Source organism: Pecten maximus, chromosome 8 (assembly GCF_902652985.1).
Source record: "Pecten maximus chromosome 8, xPecMax1.1, whole genome shotgun sequence".
Taxonomy (NCBI): Eukaryota; Metazoa; Mollusca; class Bivalvia; order Pectinida; family Pectinidae; genus Pecten; species Pecten maximus.
In genome coordinates this window covers 43,783,484-43,796,652 of record NC_047022.1, presented here as the reverse complement: position 1 = coordinate 43,796,652, position 13,169 = coordinate 43,783,484, and the positions used below count along the sequence as shown (strand labels likewise).

Here is a 13,169-nt window from a genome sequence, read left to right as displayed (position 1 = left end):
TTGTAGATAGTATTACAGGTAACAGATTTAATGGTTAAGTCACTTGTAGATAGTATTACAGGGTAACAGATTTAATGGTTAAGTCACTTGTAGATAGTATTACAGGGTAATTAATGGTTAAGTCACTTGTAGATAGTATTACAGGGTAACAGATTTAATGGTTAAGTCACTTGTAGATAGTATTACAGGTAACAGATTTAATGGTTAAGTCACTTGTAGATAGTATTACAGGGTAACAGATTTAATGGTTAAGTCACTTGTAGATAGTATTACCGGGTAACAGATTTAATGGTTAAGTCACTTGTAGATAGTATTACCGGGTAACAGATTTAATGGTTAAGTCACTTGTAGATAGTATTACCGGGTAACAGATTAATGGTTAAGTCACTTGTAGATAGTATTACCGGGTAATTAATGGTTAAGTCACTTGTAGATAGTATTACAGGGTAACAGATTTAATGGTTAAGTCACTTGTAGATAGTATTACCAGGGTAACAGATTTAATGGTTAAGTCACTTGTAGATAGTATTACCGGGTAATTAATGGTTAAGTCACTTGTAGATAGTATTACCGGGTAACAGATTTAATGGTTAAGTCACTTGTAGATAGTATTACAGGTAACAGATTTAATGGTTAAGTCACTTGTAGATAGTATTACCGGGTAACAGATTTAATGGTTAAGTCACTTGTAGATAGTATTACCGGGTAATTAATGGTTAAGTCACTTGTAGATAGTATTACCTGGTAACAGATTTAATGGTTAAGTCACTTGTAGATAGTATTACCGGGTAACAGATTTAATGGTTAAGTCACTTGTAGATAGTATTACCGGGTAACAGATTTAATGGTTAAGTCACTTGTAGATAGTATTACCAGGTAACAGATTTAATGGTTAAGTCACTTGTAGATAGTATTACAGGTAACAGATTTAATGGTTAAGTCACTTGTAGATAGTATTACCGGGTAATTAATGGTTAAGTCACTTGTAGATAGTATTACCAGGGTAACAGATTTAATGGTTAAGTCACTTGTAGATAGTATTACAGGGTAATTAATGGTTAAGTCACTTGTAGATAGTATTACCGGGTAACAGATTTAATGGTTAAGTCACTTGTAGATAGTATTACAGGTAACAGATTTAATGGTTAAGTCACTTGTAGATAGTATTACCGGGTAACAGATTTAATGGTTAAGTCACTTGTAGATAGAATTACTGGGTAATTAATGGTTAAGTCACTTGTAGATAGTATTACAGGTAACAGATTTAATGGTTAAGTCACTTGTAGATAGTATTACAGGGTAACAGATTTAATGGTTAAGTCACTTGTAGATAGTATTACTGGGTAATTAATGGTTAAGTCACTTGTAGATAGTATTACAGGTAACAGATTTAATGGTTAAGTCACTTGTAGATAGTATTACAGGGTAATTAATGGTTAAGTCACTTGTAGATAGTATTACCGGGTAACGGATTTAATGGTTAAGTCACTTGTAGATAGTATTACCGGGTAACAGATTTAATGGTTAAGTCACTTGTAGATAGTATTACCGGGTAACAGATTTAATGGTTAAGTCACTTGTAGATAGTATTACAGGTAACAGATTTAATGGTTAAGTCACTTGTAGATAGTATTACCGGGTAACAGATTAATGGTTAAGTCACTTGTAGATAGTATTACAGGTAACAGATTTAATGGTTAAGTCACTTGTAGATAGTATTACCGGGTAACAGATTTAATGGTTAAGTCACTTGTAGATAGTATTACCGGGTAACAGATTTAATGGTAAGTCACTTGTAGATAGTATTACAGGGTAACAGATTTAATGGTTAAGTCACTTGTAGATAGTATTACAGGTAACAGATTTAATGGTTAAGTCACTTGTAGATAGTATTACAGGTAACAGATTTAATGGTTAAGTCACTTGTAGATAGTATTACCGGGTAATTAATGGTTAAGTCACTTGTAGATAGTATTACAGGTAACAGATTTAATGGTTAAGTCACTTGTAGATAGTATTACCGGGTAACAGATTTAATGGTTAAGTCACTTGTAGATAGTATTACCGGGTAACAGATTTAATGGTTAAGTCACTTGTAGATAGTATTACAGGTAACAGATTTAATGGTTAAGTCACTTGTAGATAGTATTACAGGTAACAGATTTAATGGTTAAGTCACTTGTAGATAGTATTACCGGGTAACAGATTTAATGGTTAAGTCACTTGTAGATAGTATTACCGGGTAATTAATGGTTAAGTCACTTGTAGATAGTATTACCAGGTAATTAATGGTTAAGTCACTTGTAGATAGTATTACCGGGTAACAGATTTAATGGTTAAGTCACTTGTAGATAGTATTACCGGGTAACAGATTTAATGGTTAAGTCACTTGTAGATAGTATTACCGGGTAACAGATTTAATGGTTAAGTCACTTGTAGATAGTATTACCGGGTAACAGATTTAATGGTTAAGTCACTTGTAGATAGTATTACCGGGTAATTAATAGTTAAGTCACTTGTAGATAGAATTACCGGGTAATTAATGGTTAAGTCACTTGTAGATAGTATTACCGGGTAATTAATGGTTAAGTCACTTGTAGATAGTATTACCGGGTAATTAATGGTTAAGTCACTTGTAGATAGTATTACCGGGTAACAGATTTAATGGTTAAGTCACTTGTAGATAGTATTACAGGGTAATTAATGGTTAAGTCACTTGTAGATAGTATTACCGGGTAACAGATTTAATGGTTAAGTCACTTGTAGATAGTATTACCGGGTAACAGATTTAATGGTTAAGTCACTTGTAGATAGTATTACCGGGTAACAGATTTAATGGTTAAGTCACTTGTAGATAGTATTACCGGGTAACAGATTTAATGGTTAAGTCACTTGTAGATAGTATTACAGGGTAATTAATAGTTAAGTCACTTGTAGATAGAATTACCGGGTAACAGATTTAATGGTTAAGTCACTTGTAGATAGAATTACAGGGTAATTAATGGTTAAGTCACTTGTAGATAGTATTACAGGGTAATTAATGGTTAAGTCACTTGTAGATAGTATTACAGGTAACAGATTTAATGGTTAAGTCACTTGTAGATAGTATTACCGGGTAACAGATTTAATGGTTAAGTCACTTGTAGATAGTATTACCGGGTAATTAATGGTTAAGTCACTTGTAGATAGTATTACAGGTAACAGATTTAATGGTTAAGTCACTTGTAGATAGTATTACAGGTAACAGATTTAATGGTTAAGTCACTTGTAGATAGTATTACCGGGTAACAGATTTAATGGTTAAGTCACTTGTAGATAGTATTACCGGGTAATTAATGGTTAAGTCACTTGTAGATAGTATTACAGGTAACAGATTTAATGGTTAAGTCACTTGTAGGTAGTATTACCGGGTAACAGATTTAATGGTTAAGTCACTTGTAGATAGTATTACCGGGTAACAGATTTAATGGTTAAGTCACTTGTAGATAGTATTACAGGTAACAGATTTAATGGTTAAGTCACTTGTAGATAGTATTACAGGTAACAGATTTAATGGTTAAGTCACTTGTAGATAGTATTACCGGGTAACAGATTTAATGGTTAAGTCACTTGTAGATAGAATTACAGGGTAACAGATTTAATGGTTAAGTCACTTGTAGATAGAATTACTGGGTAATTAATGGTTAAGTCACTTGTAGATAGTATTACCGGGTAACAGATTTAATGGTTAAGTCACTTGTAGATAGTATTACAGGTAACAGATTTAATGGTTAAGTCACTTGTAGATAGTATTACCGGGTAATTAATGGTTAAGTCACCTGACAAAGTCTAAAGTCAAAGCTGACTGAATACTATATTGATACACATCTATAAAGAGTTATAGTTCCATCTTATACCATTCTTAACATGTAATTAAAAATAATCACGCGATAAATCAAAATGGAATTTTTTAATGAAAATTATGAAAAATTATGACTTATCATTTAAAACTGATCCAAGTAATCTATCAATGTCAGGTGTTGATGAAATACAGCAATATACCTACAAATGACTGATTGATAGTTTGAAAATGATCATGAATTGTAGATGTGTTCAGAAATATATGTGTACCTCTTACGACAGACTGATTTAAAGGTTGTCAAGGACCCAGTAACATAGCAATCCTCATACCACCATCAAAGACATTTTCAACCTAGATATCTTTTTCACAAGAGCTGGAGCTATGATTGATATCAACAGGGAGGAAAAATTGTAAAAATTGATTACGAAATTAATATAAACTTGTTAAATGTAATACTTCAAACTTGGGCTGTGGGAGTTCAAAAGTAACAAGCGAAATTCTGGTGAGATGCAGTCAACATATTACAGGAGAGATACTAATGGCTTACTTATCATCCAATACTGAATGGCTACAGTCTATATTATAGTGACCTCACATCCAATATTGAATGGCTACAGTCTATATTATAGTGACCTCACATCCAATATTGAATGGCTACAGTCTATATTATAGTGATGGACATCCAATATTGAATGGCTACAGTCTATATTATAGTGACCTCACATCCAATATTGAATGGCTACAGTCTATATTATAGTGACCTCACATCCAATATTGAATGGCTACAGTCTATATTATAGTGACCTCACATCCAATATTGAATGGCTACAGTCTATATTATAGTGACCTCACATCCAATATTGAATGGCTATGTCTATATTATAGTGACCTAGCTCACATCCAATATTGAATGGCTACAGTCTATATTATAGTGATGGACATCCAATATTGAATGGCTACAGTCTATATTATAGTGACCTCACATCCAATATTGAATGGCTACAGTCTATATTATAGTGATGGACATCCAATATTGAATGGCTACAGTCTATATTATAGTGATGGACATCCAATATTGAATGGCTACAGTCTATATTATAGTGACCTCACATCCAATATTGAAGAGCTATAATTTCAATACTTTTCACTGATAGAAAGCCTCTACAGGGGTTATTTTCCTATGTTCTGTGTCTACACATGCGGTCATGACACTCCATATAGAACCTGAACTGTCGAACAGAGAAACTCATTGTACATGCATGGAATATTAAACGGAGTGCACAACCTCACAGCCTACAATGTATTTATAGCACAAGCAAAAATAAAGAAATATCAATAAAATGTATAACTAAAAAAACACAAATTGAAAAATTTAAAAGGACTGATAAATCTATGTAATAATAGCATATTCCTCTGTATAGCAGAAATTTATTGAAGTTTGGAACAATTTCATTGATTTTTCTTTTGTTTTATTTCCTCAAATATTCTGATTAATTAGAACAGAGATAATATAAACAACTCTATTCAAAATGCTTTCCTTGGAACCAATGATTAGGCTGTTTGTTGGGGCTTAACGTATCTTTTGTATGATTCCGACATAAATCAATTTACAAATGACGTATTCTCCTCTGTCACAGAATCTTACATAAGAAAATAATTCCTAAACTGTACAAAGGGAAGCTCTTTATATCGGTATGTTTTGTAGCGGCGATGTAATACAACTATCGAAACCTCTGTATGAGTCCCAAGACATCCACGACATGCATATATCAGGTGTTTAAAATCCTAAACCAACAAATCCTACACATGACTAGATGTCCTGGAGAAGCATTCTCTTCTAAGTTACTAACATGCTGCATTCTGTAATGGAACATATCCTTGTGGTTTAGTAGACGATGCTCATGCATTTCATTCCTACACAAAGATGTGTGCGCCGCGATCAATCAGGTGGAAGGCAATATGGATTTATTTATTGTGTAATATGCATTCCCCATGAAATCCATACAATTAGTCATGTCACTTTTTTTTGTGTCTGATTCAGCTGCCAACAAATGACTTATATTTTTGGATAATTAATTTTGCAATTCTTAAAAAGTTCTGATTTAATTCGCTTAAAATCAATTTTTTTTATTTTAATTAATCAAACACCATCATTATCTAAGAACGATTACAATTAAATTTACACAATGACAATGAACAGTCCATAAATTAAGTTCATTCTGCTGGCAGCAATTAACCATAAATCTCAATTTTCTTCATATTTTGTTTCCACATTCATATAAAAATGTCATTAAATAACAAGGAAAGTTTGAGAACAATGTAAATATCATCAATCAAGACAATAAGAAATATTGAAGTAATAAAGGTGTATCTAACGTCGAGTTCAAGGTTTACATTTATATTATAAGAATTTATAACAAGGACATTCTGTATGAGTTTAGCAGTATCACACATGGACAGAAATATGCAAAAAAGGTTTTGGTGCAGAAATCGTAACAGAATGGGTAATTCAAATATAAGTATAATAGATAAAAATATCAGAATTATATAGAAATATTAATGTTTTACAATAGAACAAAACAAATAGAAAAGACACTAAAATTAAATTTTACAAATAGTTTTTTTTTTTCGTTTTATTTTTTTCCTTAAGGAGAAATCATGACACAATATAATGTATTTACAGCAGAAGTATAATAAATGTATTGTATTTGTATAAAGTTGTTTATACAGGGACAAAACAAAAAGGCACTAGCCCGCTACCCACTGATATATATATATATATATATTACCACCACCATGTAGAGTATATAAACAGTAGTAAGATGCATGGATACAAAACATAGCTGAAGTTATATACAATATCTGATTAATTTTAGTGCTTCATTATATTTGATATCAATGTTATTTATGTCTAATTTCAGTTTTTTTCCAAAAACTTAAATATTTTTTTTTTTTTACATTAACAGAAAGAAAAGATAAAGAAAAAAGAATTTTGAGGAAAGTGGAAAATAAATATATAAAGAAGACATATAATTGTGAGGATTTTTTATACACATATCATTATGGTTAATGAAATACAAATCTGTATTTTATGTATGAAATACAAATATATATTTCATATACATATATAACAGTTAATTTATTTATATATGTGGTCTGGCATTATAGCTGTGTATTGAGATTAAAGTTTTATCAATATTTTTTTTGTAAATAATTCTTTACATTCAAAGAAAACAACCATGAAATAAGTTTTAAGTAATGGAGACTGAAACTGAATGAACCAATCATGAAGACCGACACATTCTGAAATTTGTCAAATACAATACTTTTCGGCATTGTAATGTAATTGGTTAGTTTTAAACTCCCAGCCTCTATCTGAAATCTTCCGATACCTCTGACGTATAAATAGACCAGGCTGGAATGTGGCTGATGTATTTTGTATGTTGTGACAGATACACAGACAGTCAAATTATTAGAGATTATAAGCAAGCTACAGATATGTTCCATCATTTGATTGGTTAATAACTGCACGTAGTCACATGCTGAAAGGGAGATAACTACGGTCTCACCTTGGCTGTAATTTGGAGATAAAACGAACAGTGTTGAAAAACTTTTTCAGCTTTTTCTTAGCTAACTCAGACCTGAAAGGAACATGTACAATTAAGCATTTGATGAGATGATCTGTGATGAGAGAAGCAGTGACGATGACAATCCATGGGAGGAAACACAATGAAGAAGTTTACTAAAGCATGATCATGGTCAATACATTGATATAGCATTAAATAGATGGAAATTTCCTGTCTCAAAAAAACAGTTCTGTGAACTGTATCAGTATTATTTATTTATCTCTATTGATTCTAATTTGACCATCAACAACCATCTTTATATAAATATATTATAAACTTTAATATTTATGTAAAAAGTCAATTTTTTAAAGACAGAAATTTTCATCTTTGATGATTATGGATTCTTAGCTGCATAGTAAACTTTTGATGATGATGATGATGATGATGATGATTATGATGATGACGACGACGACATAGACAATAATAACGACAAGAACAACATCATGGTATAAACAGCAATGACAAACATGTACATTAAAAGCCAGGACAATGGTAACCATGGGAATGAGTTCATACGTCCCGAAACTGACTCAATTAACACCTCCTTATGTATCCATATAACAGGGCCAAATCTGATAACAAGTCTGAAAATATCCACACAAAATAAACTGCCATCTGTACTAGTACACAATAATAATAACAATTTGTTGACATTTAAAAGATTCTACAATAAAATGAATAATAAATTGAAGTTTTGATATTCAGGTTCTCACTTTCAAGGATATTTTGATTATTCATCTACTATTCCAAATTTATAATCTGTCCTGCCCTCTCTCTCTATATGTGAATGCACCAGATACTACATCGAGTGTAATGAAATTCTACGGCCCAGTAATACGGGTTTTGTGACGGTGCTGTCAGAAATGTCTTCCGACAGGTGTGGCTGGCATGTATGTTTACCTAAACTGGGACAATTGTCAGCAACAAACTCCTTATAATATTACTGCACTTGTGTATCACCATTACGATCTAGTAATTTCTCAGACACAGGAATACAATCTATCGATTCAACATTCACAAACATGCTCTTTCACCTGCAGCTATCAGACATGAGAGTTCATGGATTTGTACAATGTAGAATCACAACAGCAAAGGTTTATGAACTTTTATCACAAATACTGATTTTCCTTATTGACAATGCCCCAATCGGCATGAAGGGGGACTGGGTAACTTGCCTAACCTTTTGGGTTTCCCCGAGTTCTCCGGTTTCCCCGAGTTCTCCGGTTTCCCCCCACAGTAAGAACCCTTGTGCACTTCAACTCGGGCCAACAAGCATGATCTATATAAGTTGTTACAAATCATTTCGCAATTGTTGTGAGTGTACAATGGTATGTCATATGATGGGTTACTTAGCCAGTGACTGATTTTGTGAGTATCAGTTTGTAACCAGTGATGGGTAAGATATCTGATGGGATGACGTTTAGCCAGTAAGCTTTCTGTTTTTTTTTGTAATATCAGTTTGAACACATTGATTTTAAATATAACTGGTATGTAGCGAGCATTTTCGTGAGTCACAGTTTGTACCCAGTGAACAGACAAATGGACAATGATGGATTGCTTTAAGAAACTTCTTTCTGTATGAAATCAAGTATTCTACAAACACTATGATGGATACACAAACACCCCAATAATTACCACCGTCGTATTTCATCATCACATTTTGTCATTTCTCCTGAATTTAAACTTCCTTTATGTGTAAATTACAGTATTAAGGAGATCATAGCTAAGTACTGCCTACCTCTGAACCAAACACAACAGGTGAGAAAATTAGAGACATTCCGATATAATACAACCTCTGTCACCAATCACAGGAAGTATGAAACCTAAGCTTTCTGTTCTTCACTCTTTGTACAGTTAACTTAAGAATGGTGTTGATAATAGGACAGGTTTTATTTTATATCACTGGTCTACGGACAGTAGAACATCAGAAAGAAAGTTTGAGGTAAGGAAGATATCTGCCTCCCTTTAACTTTTTATATATAACACCAGTTTGGACATTATACAGGAATCAGCTTCCTTATTAGAGACATTACAGAGACATTATTACAGAACACCAGTTTGGATATTACAGAAATCAGCTTCTTTATTAGAACACCAGTTTGGACATTACAGAAATCTAATTACAATTGTATTAGGAAAAAATCTCCTTACCATTCTGATATTCTATAACATTATAGCCAGGTATAATCCTCCCTTAGTTATACATAATATCGGCTGTACATTTGATACACTTTTATCAAATAATACCAAAGTATCCACTTTATTCTGAAAGGAAATTTGAACTTCCAGTCTAAATATAGCTTGTTAATATATTGTAGTAGATGTGGGAGAGTACAGATATTTATGAAATCCAACTCAGTATATAGTACAATGATGTCCACCCCAATCTGTCAGGGGTATTAGGGCCTCTATATTGTACCTACAGTTTCCTGTATTACGGTAAATGTTCGTCATTTTGAGAAGGTCTCATTATACATTCCTACTAATTCCTACATGTATATATTGTACCTCCAGTTTCCTGTAGTACGGTAAATACTATTCATTTTGAAAAGCTTTTGTTATATAGCCCTACCAATTCCTACATGTATATAGTCTTTTTCCAGGTTTAAAAAAGGAAAAGTAATGAAAAACAAAATCATTAATGAATTAATGATGTAAAATCAGCCGTCAATACATCGTATATTTGACATAATGCTTAAATAACAATTTGTTGTTGTAATATACTTTTTTTAAATTAACTTTTTTCATTTTACGAAACTGGAAGATATATATAATGTTGTGTATATTTGAGAAGGGGAGAATATGTCATTACAGGGTGTCATGTGACCTGAAAGATAGAAGTGAAGAATATGTCATTACAGGGTGTCATGTGACCTGAAGGATATATATAAATGTTGTGTATATTACAGGGTGTCATGTGACCTGAAGGATATATATAAATGTTGGAAGAAGTGAAGAATATGTCATTACAGGGTGTCATGTGACCATTGTTTACAGTCACCTCCTACATCTGAGATAAAACCTTTACGACTTTAATTTAGATCAATAGTTCTAATAGAACAGTAAACATTTAACTATAAATTACAGTCATAAAGGTAGGAATTCTGTGTTTCCCACTGGGTAGCCTGGTAGGAATTCTGTGTATCCCACTGGGTAACCTGGTGGAAATTCTGTGTATCCCACTGGGTAACCTGGTGGAAATTCTGTGTATCCCACTGGGTAACCTGGTGGAAATTCTGTGTATCCCACTGGGTAACCTGGTGGAAATTCTGTGTATCCCACTGGGTAACCTGGTGGAAATTCTGTGTTTCCCACTGGGTAACCTGGTAGGAATTCTGTGTATCCCACTGGGTAACCTGGTGGAAATTCTGTGTATCCCACTGGGTAACCTGGTGGAAATTCTGTGTATCCCACTGGGTAACCTGGTAGGAATTCTGTGTATCCCACTGGGTAACCTGGTGGAAATCTTCTACACAGCATCTCCTATAAGGCATGTAACTTTGAATATGTATATATACTGATAAAGTATCTGTGGTAGGTGAATTAATTATACATTCAATATGATTGTTATAATGATCAATGTACAGTACACCTGTATGTACCTGTACAGGACACAGAATATATCAACCGAAAACATTGAAACATGATAAAATACATAAAAACTGTCATTAGAGGGAATTCAGTATCAGCTGTACCTTATCAGACGTCGATCAGGAAATATTCCAGATTTATAAAATTTGTCAGATCATATTCATAATTAGTATCCTATATGCCATATTATCCATCAAGATATGAAAAAAACAAATAAAGTAGATTTATTGAGGATTAAATGCTAATACACCAATATTTGCTGTGAGACCCTAAGATTGATTGCTGTTGGGTTACAGATTGAACGTCTCGGAGACTGTATGAGTTGACATGTCTATTTGTATCTGAGTAATACACAAACACTGTCTGAGTAATACACAAACACATTTGAGAGGATTCTATCATGATCCACTAGACAAACTTTCAGTGACAAACACAGCTTTTCTCTAATCTGAACTCTGACCTTAAGCTTTGTATGACCCATTTACCCAAGGTCAAACATATTTGTGTATGTATAAGTCCCAGTTCCAGTGGAATTCCGTAAATACACAACATATTGTAATCTACTTCACACATTAACACTTCATTTTAGAACCCTTGGTGGCTATCAGAACCCTTGGTGGCTATCAGAACCCTTGGTGGCTATCAAAACCCTTGGTGGCTATCAGAACCCTTGGTGGCTATCAAAACCCTTGGTGGCTATCAAAACCCTTGGTCTCTATTTGAGCCCTTGTGGCTATATATCAGGACCTTTGGTCTGGGGACATGTTTATTTTTCAGAATTGCTTCATGTTGTTTTTTCTTTTTGCAGAAGTGCATGTAATTGTTTAATTTTAAAGAATTGTTCCATTTTTATTTTTACAGAATTGTTCCATATCATTCACAAATGAAATGCAAAAACAAAATTCTATATTTTTTTCTAAAAAATTAGACAAAACTATTTGAAAGTGATCATGATATGTCAATGTAATATTCATCTTATATACATATTTATTGTATAATCACACCATCCCCTTATTTAACCTAGCCATCATATTCAGAGACCTTAAAAATTAATATGAAAATAGCCTATCCCCAAATGTTGATCCGATATTTCAGAGTCACTCCCACATTTTAGAATTCTTGTATCATTAATGTATAGATATATCTTAATATGTACTTCGATCATGTGTACAATGAAAAGAGCATGGGCATATCTCTACATTCCTACAATTTTTTTTTTAATAAATAATGATGTATTTTAAAACGAGAACTGATATACAGTGTATAATATATATATATATATATATACACATGTACATGCATAAAAAGCAAAATTTAATTCCACTAACTCATTAACTGTACTTAATTCACATCATTAAAGCCATGTATCCTGATTCTGCCATGATGGTCATGCTATCTGTGATAATCTAGTGTCAATATAATGACAAGAGGAAATGAGGCTGTAAAACCTCCACAGTTACACTATATACAGCGACCTAATTACTGTACAACAGGTCTATATGTATGTAGGCCACCACTCAATTGTACTTTCATTTTCCATAGGGGATTTATTGACAATTTATACAGCCTTATAAACACTGCCTTGTACTAGTACACCTAACAACTGAGGTTTCAAGTTGTTCATTTCCTGTCTATTACAGTGTCCATTAATTTCCTGTTGAGGTAAATAAATATGTACAGATTGTCCGACTAACATTTACCAAGACAGATACAATTTGTATCAGCTTTCAACACCTTTATCTCATAGATTGTCATTTAATCGTGCTGTCAATCTGCCAATCATAGCTAAAAACTGTTGTCAAAGTTGTCTACTTTTAAAAGAACTTGAACCATTATGATTATTTTGCAATGATGAAGGTCTACAGCTGTGGTGTCTCCCCACCGACTGATTGTTATAAAACAGATCTACAGCTGTGGTGTCTCCCCACCGACTGATAGTTATAAAACAGGTCTACAGCTGTGGTGTCTCCTCACCGACTGATTGTTATAAAACAGATCTACAGCTGTGGTGTCTCCCCACCGACTGATTGTTATAAAACAGATCTACAGCTGTGGTGTCTCCTCACCGACTGATTGTTATAAAACAGATCTACAGCTGTGGTGTCTCCCCA

At 33.0% G+C, this 13,169-nt stretch overlaps 1 protein-coding gene across 3 annotated transcripts in view; it reads right to left on the bottom strand.

Annotated features, from left to right (window-relative positions):
- The window catches only part of LOC117333607 (protein phosphatase Slingshot homolog 1-like), a 75,766-nt gene that overhangs the window by 44,658 nt on the left and 17,939 nt on the right, over positions 1-13,169 (bottom strand). Inside the window, exon 3 of one of the 3 annotated variants that reach the window (XM_033892986.1) lies at positions 7,411-7,482. The exons of the other annotated variants lie outside the window; for them this stretch is intronic. Coding sequence (XP_033748877.1) covers positions 7,411-7,482 — 72 coding nt within the window. The remainder of the gene's footprint in view (positions 1-7,410; positions 7,483-13,169) is intronic. 3 annotated transcript variants of the gene reach the window in all.